The sequence below is a fragment of the Mya arenaria genome, chromosome 10 (genome assembly GCF_026914265.1).
Source record: "Mya arenaria isolate MELC-2E11 chromosome 10, ASM2691426v1".
Classification (NCBI taxonomy): Eukaryota; Metazoa; Mollusca; class Bivalvia; order Myida; family Myidae; genus Mya; species Mya arenaria.
Genome location: NC_069131.1, coordinates 36,531,886 through 36,547,726, shown reverse-complemented (window position 1 = coordinate 36,547,726; position 15,841 = coordinate 36,531,886). Strand labels below are relative to the sequence as shown.

Genomic DNA, 15,841 nt, shown 5'->3' with positions numbered 1-15,841 from the left:
TTCATTTTTGATTTTGTGTGACACGACTTTTTTGTTGAGGTGTTAATCGGAAGGAATAGGCAGAACATGGCCCGAATTACCGACAATTATCCCACAAGGGAATGCGAATAGCAGCAATATAAGTACGACTATTTTATCTGTCACGATATAGGTCGTAAGTAATCGTTAACATTCGTACTCACGTCGTAGAATAATAGAGGCCGTTGTCGTGACCATTGCTACTCGCACTGTCATTTCTCGGGTGATTCACAAAGTCTTGGTGAAACGAAGCGGCTATAAACTTGACAGTAATTGAAAGTAATCTAGACCACTACTGCAGAAGAGTCATTATTCACCAGCAATGTCTAAACATTGTTGAACTGGTCAAAGTAGACGTAACTTTTACAAGATTCTTTTTTTAAAACTAATGAAAATTCGTAACTTGACATAGAATATATGCATGTACGTGTACATCGTATTTACGTGCATTCATGGTCTCTGTAGTAAATTGTGCTTGATTCTTTTTCCGTATACTGTATAAATAATTAAGCATGAAAAACGTTTGGGAACGGAATGATACGCATCGAGCACATTTTCATACGATGTGACTCGATTTGAGATAATACGACAATAATCTATAAATTTATTATGATTATATATGTGTATTATACAAATTATTAAATACTCATTAAAATACACCTTGAAAATTTCGACCTCGCATTGAATATAACCATATTTAATACCATCATATGAATGCAAAGTTATTGATTATTGATATCTTATCATTGAAAGCAGGCACTGTCTATTAGTACGCGTTCACTTTTGGTGGCCACCTTTGGCGAAATGTTGCACATCGCATATTGTGCTCTGTAGTTATATAAAACAATATTCGTGAAATGAGAACAATAACAATAAACTAATTTTTATATTTCAAACATGATTTTGTGCAAAATGTATATCTGTTTTAAAATATAGACAACAATGCAATTAAGCTAGTCTTTGATCAAAGAATCAGCGAAAATGGAGAGGTTTATTATAATTGTAACATTTTTGTTTAATAAGGACATAAACGATATATCAAAATAGCAAATCTAACATGTCTTAAGTATGTGCTAAAGCTATCAAACCATACTGCATAATATTATGTACCGTTCAATCAAGAAAAAAAAATTCAATGCAAAGCAGAGTGATTGTATACGTTCTTTAATCTCTATGGTAATTCAAATCTTCGATGCCATGTTGGTTAATGTGCGGTTACGAATATGTACCGATGAGCTATACATAAAAAGAACTGTTTATCGATCAAAATCAAAAGATGGAAGAGCTTTATCAAACAGATTGATATGAAATTCAAAATTTGAATAATTAATAAATTTCAATAAAATTTCGTATGAATTCGTTCGTTTATATTGATCAGCACTAAAAGTATAGTTATGCACAATAATCAAAGCATCAACACAATATTTACAATAAATTGTCGATTTATTAAAAATTGGCGCCAATCTTTGCCCTACAAACGAACGAAGATCGGGTAAATAATTTCATTTGCCAGGTATGTGTTTTAATCGTAAAATAATGTTGAATTTCATGCTGGAGAATTTAGATCGAGAATGCTTGCGTTTTCTTTGTTTACATTTGTAAAAGTTGGCTATCATCTGTTTTTGTTTTACATGTCCCGCTTGATACGATTTCATGGATCCTGAGTGACCACAATTATCTAAGGTCGAGACCGGTATCTTCTTTCGATACGGATAAAGGAGTGAATGACATTAAACTATCTCTTTTACATTATTTTGTTTGATATGTAAAATTATTTAGTGATATATCATTACTTTTTTTCGGTATAGCTAGGCAATATTGCTGACTGAGTAGATAGGAAAAGCTTTGCAGTGAACGTAAACGTTACGTTGGAATATAAAAGCATTGAACTTCTCCGGGATATTATAATAATAAGTAAGTTGATAATGCAACAATAAGTCATAATTATTATGTTTTTCGGTGATGTTTAGAATTTTGTCAGTAAAATAAAATGATTTTCTATTGTTTCAAACACTAAAACATCAAATTGATAATTTCACTGCTTGGAAATCTGATCCCGCTCTTACTATCAAATTAAACGTCAATGCGCACAGGGCTGGGACACAATTTGGCGCTCATGTCTGAAAAAGTACAATAAAACCTTTTAAAATATAGTCAAAAATGTTTGTTTTGGTGCAATATTGCAATATATGTTTTACCTCTCGAACACCAAAAGGAAATATTTCACTCGAGGCTAATCCACCCGTAAAATATAGCTGTTGGTACTCACTTGGCGAAATGTCTTGCAAACTTACACTGAAGCAATCAATTTTCCTATATATCTAATTTTCCTCATATCGTCAATATCAAAAATAATCCCGCCGTATGTATAACCTTGTGATATTACCGTAAAACGTGGATTTAGATATGTAAAATTGGATTTCTTTTGATATTTTTCTCGCAACCTGACGACTTGGAAAATTGGCCTTGTAGTATTTGGTCGATTTTAAACACATAAAATCTTAGCAGCAGAAGCTGTATATGCGGTCTTACTGGGGTCATTAAGCCACATAATATGATCCATCCGACAGGCCGGCATGAGTGGCGACGGGAAGCAGGTAGAGGTGGACCGGATATGGACGAACCTGGGACCGTGGAGCCGCTACCAGATCAAACAGTACCTCATATATGGTCTCGTCATTGTCTCCTTGGCCTTTCATACTCCCGCCATTGTCTTTATATGTATATAATATTGTTATAAAATCAGAGACGTACATTTTTGCACACGGTAGCTAAATGATTCCCGTGCTTCATGTTCTCAAGTCAAAACACTTTATATTATGAATGCGAAATCTCACAGTATAGGCACATATGTAATAGTTAGATGAATGAAGTAAATTCTTAATTATTAAGAATGGTCGGAGTGAGCGCAGCGAACGAATCCTTCTTAATCATTGAGATATTACTTCAGGTCATCTAACTGACTAAAAATACAACCTAAGTGGCTCACACATTGTCAAAACACACGCGAAAGCTGAAATTCTTAATGATTAAGCGGAGTACATAATGATTGGCTATCTGCAATGTCATTGGCTGAAAATGTAGGTTGTATTCTAAATGGTGTTAGGTGTCTTGAAACAGTAGAAAAGAGTATTATTTCGCGTGTCAATTGGTCAAATTTCTATAGAAAATAATGAATTAAGTAGTCTTTAACCAGTAGTTTAGGGCACATACATTGTATGCTGTCAGTAATGAGTTGATTTAAAGCAGCTGAGGTCCGGGTAATCGATTGAAAAAGCTGTAGGCTATTTTTTAGATTTCCGTTGTAAACATACATCCAGTAGTAATAACCAAATAATATATGCTCACTATATTGAAACATAACTGTTCTAAAATAAATAGTGCAACTTTAAATAATCACATCAGGCTACAGACCCAATTTTCACTGCAAGGCGGGCATGAACGAGACGGGAGCCAGGTTCGAATACGGGGAATGCAAGGTAGAGAGGTAGGAATATGATGATGATGATGATGGTGATGGTGGTGATTGTGGTGGTGATGGTGGATGATAGTGTTGATATTGGTGTAGATTATGTTGGTGGTGGTTGGTGGTTGTGGTGGTGTGATGATGATGATGATGATGATGATGATGATGATGATGATGATGATGATGATGATGATGATGATGATGATGATGATGATGATGATGGTTAAGATGATGATGATGATGATGATGATGATGATGATGATGATGATGATGATGATGATGATGATGGTGACGGTGGTAGTGGTACTGGTGGTGGTGGTGATGGTGATGGTCGTGGTGGTGTTGGTGGTGGTCGTGATGATTATTTCAAGAACATTTCTACACAGCAAAAACAGTTACGATACCAATGCTGCTGAATTTCATACTAAACAAGGGCAGGCATTACTAGAGCAAAAAACAAAATCGCTTCAAGAAAATAGTATTTACTATCTGCGAACTGACCATTTAGTAAATGTTTCTTGCATCAGGTACGAAAACACGAGTAATAGGATGCTCAAAACCACGACAGAATGCCAGCACGGTTGGGCGTATGACATACCAACGGACCAATCCTTTGTCTCTGAGGTAAAAAGATACCTTTAACTTAAGTATTTCGCAGTTAAAAAGTAGTTGGTATTGCATGATTAGATTGCTTTTATTTTTAGTGATTCTTATGTGCAGTAACCATGTGTCTACGTTGTTATTAACTGTGTTGTCACACTCAACAGTGCCTTGATATCCTTCATTTAAGGACTGTTTCCGTAAATTCCAATATTCAAGTTAAGCCTTTCTCGCCGATTACGAATTTATAAACATGTTTCCCGGTCCTCGTCTTAATCTCTTTTTGGGGATATTGTCTGTTAATCATGCTAGCTAGGACGATTTTTCTTTACGGTAGGATGTTTTCTGCTTATAGGGACATTCTCTTTTTTACAGTTAGACTTTTTTCGTTGAACATTCACTGTTTTTTAAGTGGAATAACGTCTGCTTAATGAGGGATTTTCACTGTTTACAGAGGAACCTCCTCTATTTACAGTGGGACTTTCTATGTTTCCAATGGGTCTTTCTATGATTGCATTAGGACTTTCTATGTTTGAAAAGGGCCTTTCTATGTGCGCTGTGGGGCTTTCTATGTGTCCAATGGGACTTTCTATGATTGCATTGGGACTTTCTATGTTTGAAATGGGCCTTACTGTGTGTGCAGTGGAGCTTTCTATGTTTGAAATGTGTTTTTCTATGTCTGCAACGGGCCTTTCTATATTTGCAATGGTACTTTCTTTTTGCATTGGGACTTTCTATGTTTGAAATTGGCCTTTCTTTCTGTGCAATTGGGCTTTATATGTTTGAAATGTGTTTTTCTATGTCAGCAATGGGCCTTTCTATATTTGCAATGTTACTTCCTTTGTCTGCAATGGGCCTTTCTATGATTGCATTTGGGCTTTCTATGCTAAAAACAGGCCTTTTATATGTGCAAAGGGGCTTAATATGGTAAAAATGGGCCTTTTTATGTGTGCAGTGGGGATTATTATGTTTGAAATGGGCCCTTGTATTTGTGCATTGGGGCTTTATATGTTTGCAATTGGGCTTTATATCTTTGCAATGGGCCTTTTTATGTTTGCAATGGGCATTTTTTATGTTTGCAATGTGACTTTCTATGTTCGCAATGTGACTTTCTATGTTTGTAATGGGCCTTTCTATGTGTGCAAATAGGCTTTATATGTTTGAAATGGGATTTTCTATGTGTGTAATTCGGATTTATATGTGTGCAATGTGGTTTTCTATGTCTGCAATGGGCCTTTCTATGTTATGTATTGGACTGTCTATATTTGCAATGGGGCTTTTTGTTTGCAATGGGCCTTTCTATGTTTGCAATGGTACTTCCTTTGTCTGCAGTGGGCCTTTACATATGTAAAATTGGGCTTTATATGTTTGAAATGGGATTTTCAATGTGTGTAATTCGGATTTATATGTGTGCAATGTGGTTTTCTATGTCTGCAATGGGCCTTTCTATGTTATGTATTGGACTGTCTATATTTGCAATGGGGCTTTTTATGTTTGCAATGGGCCTTTCTATGTTTGCAATGGTACACTGTGTCTACAATGGGCCTTTCTATGTCTCAATGGGACTTCTTATGTGTGCAATGGGCCTTTCTTTGTGTACAAGGAGGCCTTCTTAGTTTGCAACATGGTTTTCGATGTTTACAATGGGGTTTCTATGTGTGTAATGGGCCTTTCTTTGTTGCAATGGGCCTTTCTATGTTTGCAATGGGCCTTTCTATGTTTGCAATGGGGCTTTCTATGTTTGCAATGGGGCTTTCTATGTTTGCAATGGTACTTTCTTTGTTGCAATGGGCCTTTCTATGTTTGCAATGGGCCTTTCTATATTTGCAATGGGCCTTTCTATGTTTGCAATGGGGCTTTCTATGTTTGCAATGGTCCTTTCTATATGTACAATGGGGCGTTATATGTGTGCAATGTGGATTTCTGTGTTTGCATTTGGGCTGTCTATGTTTGCAATTGTACTTCCTTTGTCTACAATGGGCCTTTCTATGTGTGCAATTGGGCTTAATATCTTTGCAATGGGGTTTTCTTTGTTTGCAATGGGCATTTCTATGTTTGCAATGGGGCCCTCTATGTTTGCAATGGTCCTTTCTTTCTCTGCAATGAGCCTTTGTATGTTTGCAATGGGGCTTTCTATGTTTGGAATTGGCCTTTCTATGAATGCAATGGATTTATCCATGACTGCAATGTGACTTCTTATGTGTGCAATGGGCCTTTCTTTGTGTACAAGGGGGCTAACTAAATTTGCAATTGGGTTTTCTATGTTTACAATGGAGTTTCTGTGTGTGCAATGGGCCTGTCTATGTTTGCAATGGGACGTTCTATGTGTGAATCTTGTCTTCAGTGGGACTTCCTTTGTTTACCTTGAGTAAAACATTTTCTCGGTTTAGAGTGCATTTTTCTGAGGCTTCCTATGTTTGCAATGGGCTTTTCTATCTTTGCAAATGGCCTTTCATTGTTTGCAATGGGGCTTTCTTTGTTCGCTAAGGGGATTTTTATGCTTGCAATGGGTATTTCTAGGTTTGCAATGTGGCCTTTTCTATGTTTACAATGGGTTTATCAATGTCTGCAATGGGACTTCTTATGTTTGGAATTGGCCTTTGTTTGTGTACAATGGGGGCTATATTTTTTGCAATAGGGTTTTCTATATTTACAATTGGGTTTCCATGTGTGCAATGAGCCTTTCTTTTTTTGCAATCGGGCGTTCTATGTTTGCTATCGGACTTTCTGTGCGTGCAATGGGACTTTCTCTGCTAACAGTGGAATTTTCCATATTTGCAATGGAACTTTCTCAGTATTTAATGGGACTTTTATTATTACAGTGAAAGTTTTGTATGGAACAATAGTAATTTCTACATTACTCCATAATGACATTTCTGTTTTCAGTGGGACTTACTTTGTAAACCATGAGAAAAACGTTTTCTCGGTTTAAAGTGCATTTTTTTCTAAGGTTTTCTATGTTTGCAAATGGCCTTTCAGTGTTTGCAGAACGTCTTTCTATGTATGCGATGGGACGTCCGATATTTGCAATAGGAATTTCCTGTGTTTGCATTTGAACTTCATATGTCTGCAATGGGGCTTTCTATATTTGCAATGGGATTTTCTATGTTTGCAATAGGTCTTTCTATGTCTGCAATGGGCCTTTCTATGTTTGCAATGGGACTTTTAATGTTTACAATTGGCCTCTCTATTTCTGCAGTGGGGATTACTATGTTTGCAATTGGACTTCCTATGTTTTGCAATTGGACTTCCTATGTCTGCAATGGGATTTTCTATTTTTGGAAAGGATTTTACAATGTTTGCAATGGGGCTTTCTATGTGAGGAATGGGGCTTTCTTTGTGTGCAATGGAACTTTTTATGTTTCCATTGCGGCATTCTTTATGTTTGCGATTGGGCTTTCTATGTTTGCAATTGGACTTCCTATGTTTGCAATTGGACTTCCTATGTCTGCAATGGGAGTTTCTATTTTTGTAATGGAATTTTCCTTGTTTGCAATGGGACTGTCTATGTGTGCAATGTGGCTTTCTATGTGTGCAATGGGCCTTTTTATGCTTGCAATGGGGCCTCCTGTGTCTGCAGTGGGACTATCTATGTTTGCAACGGGGCTTCATTTGTTACAGTTGGCCTTACAGTTTGCAATGGGGCTTGCTATGTTTGCAATGGGATTGCTATGTTTGCAATGGGGCCCTCCATGTTTGCAATGGGGCTTTCTATGTTTGCGATGGGCCTTTGTTTGTGTGCAAAGGGACATTTTATGTTTGCATTGCAGCTCTGTATGTTTGCAATTGGACTTTCTATGTTTGCTTTGGGCCTTTCTATGTTTGCAGTTGGATTTGCTATGTTTGCAATGAGACGTTATTTGTTTGCAACTTTCGTAGTTTATAATGGGACTTTTGTGTTCACAATGAGAGTTATACGTGTGTCTACACTTGTATTTTTACTTGATTGGGACATTTTTGGTCTACAGTAGGACTTTCTTTGTTAACCGTTGTAAAGACTTTTCTTGTAAACAGTGGGATTTCGTTTGCGAGAAGGAAGATCTTGCGGAGATGACCCAACTGCTGCTCTTGGTCGGAATGATGATTGGGAACTGCTTCTTCCCCACAATGTCTGGTAGGTTCACATTGGCATGTTGTCAAATTCAAATTGCTTTCATGCAAAAAGCTTAAATACATATACAAAATAATTCGCAATACTGCAATGCGGCCTGCATGTTTCAAGGGCTGATCGGTGGTGGACCAATATTTGCTACAAGTGATATATTTATGTTCCACTTCATTTAATGGGTCATTTAAAATACAAATAATGCCACAATATAATTCTATTTTCAGACCGTTTCGGCAGAAAGCCGGTGTTAGTATTTAGTCATATATGTATGTTTGCATTCGTTCTGGCAACGTCGTTTAGCCCCAACTACACGACCTTCGTCTTCCTATGCACTCTCACCGGCGCCGTCACTCAGGTACACCACTTTCGAAGCTTTCTTCCGAGCTAAGCCTTAGCGGAGGTGACAGACTGCTTCCGGACATTTCGTTGACGAGCACATTGATTTGGAATTAGTCGAAAATTTTAATGCGCTTAAGTATTATTCCGCGTAGTCGGTAATCGGTTAAAAAGTATCGTGATTGTTCTGTCGCAGCGATTGTTTGTATATGTGTCGATTCTCACAGTTTATCTCAGATTTATATGAATTATGTTACTTATGTACAATACATATTTTTGACGTAGGGGGCGCTGTCAGGAACGACGTTGGCATTGGAAACGTTTCCCAAGGAAAGCCGTCACCTGGCGGAAGTGTTTGGACTGGTCATATGGACGAGCAGCATCTGCATAATGTCTCCAATTGCGTACGCGCTACGTAACGTATCGTGGCGCTAACTCCAGATTGCGTTCGCCCTTATGAGCGCCTGGTCACTTCTACAGTGGTGGTGTGTGTTTGCACAATGAAAATAGGCCCTTCTATTCATATGCTGGTGGCCTTTACAGTATTTTATGACGACAACCGCAATATTTTAGCAAAACAACTAAATAGTCTACGCTTTTGATGATAACGTCAACATGATCACTGTGAAAAGAACCCATCATCATCATCATCATCATCATCATCATCATCATCTGCACTTTTACACAGACACACACACGCACACGCACGCGCGCGCGCACGCACGCACGCACGCACACACACACACACACACACACGCACTCACACGCAACTTTGTCTAATAAATAAATATAAAAATAAACACTTTTAGCCGGTTTCTTGACGAGTCGTTACGGTGGCTTATCGCCAACGGGAAGATGGACCAGGCGCGTAAGATCATCAGGAAGGCGTGCAGGTCCAACGGAAGGATTACCATACAGTTCTAAAGGTTACGCTTTACAACCTTTTAAGGTTGAAATATGCTAGCTTTTTACTCTTAAAGGTTACATACATTTCATCCATAGATTCCAATATAAGACCTTAATAATGTGTATCTCTTTGATAATTGTATGATATCTGCACATACAAAACAGTATTTCATAGAAATGAAGTAGTTATATTAGGTTTTGTTTAAACATTGTATAGTTTACAACAATTGTGAAGAAAGTCAAGATGGCTTATACTAAGTCACCCTCGTTGGCACGATGTTGCGCGAGTGTAGTGGGGGATAACCGGAGTACCCGGAGAACAACCACCTGTCCAGCTTGGTGACCACTAAACAAACTCGCATGCGCCCCGACTAAGAATCGAGCCCGGGTCGCCTTAGTGAGAAGCTAGTGGGCTAACCACTGCGCTAACCGGACGAATATTTATTTTTTATACTGTAGGATTCTGGACTGGACGAAGGCGGGGATGAGCGCGTTCGACTTAGCAAAGATGGTGGCGACCTGCAGCTGGATGCCCTGGCCGCTCCCACTCCGGCACCTGACGTGTTCGTGGAGAAATACACTATATGTGATATGTTAAAGAACACGATGGTCCGAAATGTCTCCTTTAAAATATATTACACATGGTAGGTTGCGGATTAAGCGTGTTAATTTTGTTTTTATAGAATTTCATTTGTCACACCGCTGTTGAACTTTAGTGTGTCTTCGGATTTTCATCACAGCTTATTTAATCGATAAGTGTTTACTGCTTATGCAAATTTGCAGGACTATTGACAATCTGGTGTTTTCTGCATCCTCCAAAATTTTAACGGTGACCAATAAATAAACTATAAAGATATGTTATGAACATAGCTTTACCCATATATATTCCGCCCATACGGTGACCATTAAATATCCTGTAAGGTTGCAGCACATGTATACTTACACCTTTGTCCCGCCTCTTCAGGATTGTTGACAACCTGGTTTATTACGGTCTCTACATGATCTCTTTACGGTGATCGCTACATCAACTTCTTCCTCAGTGCCCTCATCGAGTACCCCGCCGGGGTCTTCGAGTTATTCGCACTAGTCAAGTGCGTACGAGTATGATATTAACATGTTATAGTGATGTTTAAAATTCCCAGGTATTATTTTCACTTGCCTATTATGGCCAAATTTAACAACTTGATGTCCTGTAATAATGATAATATATTGAATAATATTGCTACCTATTTATCATTTGCTACGGATAAATGAAATGCTACCTTGCATAGTTAATGTGTCTAAATACGTTCGTGTAATGATCTCATATTTATTTCACATTTGTATTTTACTGTATTTTGTTGTCATTAATGCCATCTGGTATGTTCTTTGTGTACAGGCAATGTTCTAATTGAATTTGCTATAAAACTTTGACTTGACTTGACTTGTTTAAAATTAATATGCTGTGTTACCCAAATGAAGCCATTATCCGTAGTTATGATTTCATGTTGGTGTCTGCCGACTCTCCTTTGACTTGTGTTTGTATAATTCGAAAATCTTTACACAGTTTTATTGAATTTGATGAATACATTTTTACGTGTTTTTCCCTTGCATAGTATATGCATATTCTCTAACACCCTTTTTTTTTCACTCCACAGAATCGGACGGAAGTGGACATGTGTGATCTGCCATGGCGTTGCTGCCATCGCTCTCATCGTTGCTACCGCCTTCCGCTACAGCGCAGGTGAGGACAAAGATTGCACTCTCCCGATTTAACGCTCCCCACAGTAGCATTTCAAAAGTAACCGAAATTCAAGCAACAACAATAGCAAAGACAATAGTGATGTTTTCATTTCAAATGTGATAAAACATTCAATTCCGACCGTTATTGGGGCTGTAGCCCCCCCGCTTAATAATACAAAGACATTTTCTAATGAGTTTTATTTAACAAACGGGGACCGCATTAGTGAAATCTATGACACCAAAGTATTTTATATATTATTAAGGTATACTTCCATAGGACCAGTGACAAACTGTACTTAGGAAAGTGGCTAAAGGTATCATACGACCAGTGACAGACTTAACTTAGGAAAGTGGCTTGAGGTATCAAACGACCAGTGACAAAGTTAACTTAGGAAGGTGACTTAAGGTATCATACCACCAGTGACAAACTTAACTTAGGGAAGTGGCTTGAGGTATCAAACGACCAATGACAAAGTTAACTTAGGAAGATGGCTTAAGGTATCATATCACCAGTGACAAACTTAACTTAGGGAAGTGGCATACGGTATCATACGACCAGGGACAAAGTTAACTTAGGAATGTGGCTTAAGGTATTATACCACCAGTGACAAACTTAACTTAGGAAAGTGGCTTACGGTATCATACGATCAGTGAAAAAGTAAGCTTAGGAAGGTGGCTTAAGATTCCATACGACCAGTGACAAAGTAATCTTAGGAAAGTTGCTTAGGGTATCATACGACCAGTGACGAAATTAACTTAGGAAGGTGGCTTAAGGTATCATACGACCAGTGACAAAGTTTACTTAGGAAAGTGGCTTAAGGTTTCATACGACCAGTGGCAAAGTTAACCTTTGATAGTGGCTTAATGTATCATACGACCAGTGACAAAGTTAACTTAGGAAAGTGGATTAAGGTATCATACGACCAGGGACAAACTTAACTTAGGAGGGTGGCTTAAGGTATCATACGACAAGTGACAAACTTAACTTAGACAGCTTTAGGTATCTGCTGTACAAATGAACTTGTCTTTTCATCGAATCATTCGTAATAATTCGTCAAATTTTGATGCTTGTTGACCCCAATACTTATGTGAAAATCTACAGAAACAAGCTCGGTAGCAAAGGTTTAAATAAAAACCTAAATTTAATTGGTATTAGTTGAAAAGATATTGCTTGCTCATTACGAACATGTAAGACAAATGACTTAAACTACATTACAGTTAGATTTTTTTTTCATTATCTGTATCTTCATATTAAACCCTGTTAATGATACCAAATTAATATGGTACCATGCATATAAAAAACACAAATTTATTGTGGATAAAAACCTTGAGTTGGGAAATGACTTAAAGCTGCACTCTCGTAGATTGACAGTTTTGACTTTTTATTTTAAATTTTGTCTCAGAATCAGCTGATTTTGGCACCAATGCCTTCAGTTGAGTCATATAAGATTCCTCACAATATAACAGATCTCAATTTTATGGAAGACTGCCGAAACACTTATTTTTCTTAAAGCTTTTGTCACTCTTTAAGCTATACAACATCAATTTTTGAACTTGAATATGAAAAACTGCGATTTGATCTTCTCTCAGCTGTCTTATATCACTGGTTACCAGACATTTACGCAAACATTGGCTCATTTCAAGACAAAAATTAAAAGTTGTCAAAACAGTCAATCTGTGAGAGTACAGCTTTAAGATGCTTTATGAATATCGGCCCCGATACAGGCTAGTTGAGACCAACAACTATAAGTTCAGGAAAGCCTGGTTATGAAAGAAAAATGCATCAGTTCCGCATACCATTCAATATGAAAATAACAATAGAAGTCATAGTTCTATGCGAGTGCCCTGAACAGTATATCTCTGTAACATTGCAATTGCTGTCAACAAACTTAGTCCGGTAAATCAGCGACAGCATAGCTAAGATCGGCAAAAATTGTCCGGTAAGTCAGCAACGTAACAGCTAAGGTCAGAAAAAGTAGTCCTACTCTGTCACATTACTTTTCTGGGCTCGACTTGTATTAATGTATTGAACAAATGGCAATGGGAGCGCATTCAGGCGAATTGGCATGCGCATATATTGGACATTAATCAATGGCCTTTTCGGTACATGTGCTATAACATAAAAGTTTTCTTATTCCACCAACCAGATGGGCACGCGGGTATGCTGGCGGTGGGGACTATCTTCCCGCAATTTTTTTCATTTGATAGACAGTCAATAAATGGATATTTATGTACAAGCACTTTCATCTGTGTACTTGTCTTATTCCACCATACATATCGGCTCGCGGGTATGCTGGCGGCGGGAAGATTTTCCCCCTGATTGTCTAAATGGGAATACTCATTTGATAGTCAGTCAATAAATGGTTATATCTGTACATGCATTGTCATCTTTGTACTTCTGTGTTGTTCCGCTATACAGATGGGCATGAGGGTATGATGGTGGCGGGGACGGCATTCACGCTGATCGGCAAGATGGGCATCACGGGCGCCTACAACACCCTCTGGGTCGTTACCCCTGAACTTTACCCGACCAACCTCAGGTAGTACACCGTGTGGGACATTTTTCTTCCCACATTTTTATTTAACAAATGTCGATATGCATACTTCTGAATTGCTTCTCTTTTAAACAATTAATATGTACATATATGTGTAAAGGTGGCATAAACATTTACTAGTGTGTGTTAAACAAAACATACCAATGAAAAAAAGATATATAACTATTTACTCCTAGGAACAATTACAAGGAACATACGTATAATACGATATTAACAGTTTGTTCCACATCACTGACCGATACTGGCACCATCCAGTGAGGTAGAACACATAAAAGGTGATAGCAACTGCCTATTGTCTCACATTTAATGGTGATATGTTTCTAGGAACACGGGCTTCGGCGCCGCGTGGGCAAGTTCGGGGCAATGATTGCACCATTTTCCAGAAATGCGGTACGCGGTGATTAGGATTACGTTATTCCACTCCGCACAAATAACATTTCCCATATTTCGGTCGCACAAACAACACTTTCCACATCTATTTCGGTTGCAGAAACAACGCTTCTTCGGCTGTTACGATCGCACATATAACACTTTCGTCCCCTATTTCTTTCGCACAAACAACACTTTCATCCCCTATTTCATTCGAACAAGAAACACTTTCGTTTCCTATTTCATTTGGAAACCCTATTTCAACCTTACTAACAACACGTTATTTCCCTTTATCGTTCGCACAAACAACACTTTTGGGACATTTTTGTTTGCAATAACAACTCTCGTCCTCTATTTCGGTCGCAAAAAAACACTTTTTCGAATTCAATTTCTCAACACATCGTGTCACGCCCTTTTTTATACTCGCTCATTTTTGTGTAACATTTCGTCCCCTATTGTAATCGCACAAGGTCACTTCTATCAATAAGTCGCTCTCAAAAAATACTCGTCGCCTATATCGCTCGCACAAACACATCTTTCATTGTCTACTTTGGTCACATATACATCACTCCCCCTTTTTGTCGCCTGCACAACGCCCGGACAAACAAAACACTCATGTCCCCGATTTTGCTCGCACAATCTCATCGTTCGTCCACTTATTTCCTACTTTGGTCAATAGACCACACGTTCGTCGCTTATTTCACTTTTTCAAACAAAGCTTTCGTCCCATGAATCCCACAAACACACCTTTCGTCCACTACAGTCGTACAAGATTCGCTGGATGCCGGGCGCGATATATGCGGTGATGTGTATATTTGTGGTCTTCCTGTTTGCCTTCGTACCGGAAACACACGGAGTTGAGGTCCCGCAGACTGTGGATGAGTTGACAGTCTGGTACCGCGTTAACAAGTACCTATCCTTATTTCTTTGTTTGAACAATTTGAGTTAAGCTCTAAGTGGAAGATATATATGCTGAATTGATTGTGCTAGAGTTTATCGAAACATAAGGGCTGTCTTATTTTAACTGTACTACTTTGTCAAAAAAATAAGCCCGTGCATTGAGATGTTTGCGTGCGTTTTATGCTCATGTTCCTTTAATTTTGTCAAATTAGATAATGATTCAGATGAAAAATTGTTCTTGTTATTCATGAATATTAATAAGGTGTGCGTGGCTACTGACTTTTGTTTAATATAATAACATTAAAGTTTCCTGTTATATAATATACGAAACGTTTTCGTCACAGGGAAAACATTTGTTGAGAAAAAAGAGTTTATATGTTAACATATTATGGCGGCAATTTAATTTATTCATATTATTCAGAGAATTTATGACACATAACCATTGGAATGGCCAACACCTGCAAAATATATTGTATTAAAAATCCGTAATTCCACCAAATTTTCGTCGATTTCCAAAATGCGTTTACTGATGAGTTCACGTTTATCATTATAATTTGACGATATATTCCAGGTTCGAGATGAAAATTGGTAAGAACCGAAACGCGAAAAAAGACCGCGCGGGAGAATTTGAAGAAGAACTCAGAGACGTACAATGATAGCCTCTAAGACCAGCGCACACGGCCTGTCGTCTTCAACAAACATTTTGAACACATGTTTTTAAGTTGTGAAAGTAAAATTACTCTGTCCCAATTTTAACTTAAAAGATAACATTACTTCTTCCTAGTTGTTATCAAATTTCGAGTAATTGCGTTCACATGGCATAGTTATGTGCAGCACTGTGAGGATGGTTCATCATCCTTT

The 15,841-nt window shown here is 38.0% G+C and overlaps 1 protein-coding gene across 1 annotated transcript; it reads left to right on the top strand.

The window, feature by feature from the left end:
• The first annotated feature begins 2,594 nt into the window (after positions 1-2,594).
• Positions 2,595-15,636, top strand: LOC128204655 (solute carrier family 22 member 6-A-like). The gene is made up of 11 exons (XM_052906054.1): positions 2,595-2,739; positions 3,424-3,497; positions 8,099-8,198; positions 8,417-8,547; positions 9,894-10,078; positions 10,475-10,525; positions 11,072-11,157; positions 13,576-13,696; positions 14,036-14,060; positions 14,844-14,989; positions 15,552-15,636. Exons 1-11 carry the CDS (start codon positions 2,595-2,597, stop codon positions 15,634-15,636), a joined length of 1,149 nt encoding a protein of 382 aa, XP_052762014.1.
• The last annotated feature ends 205 nt before the right edge of the window (positions 15,637-15,841 follow it).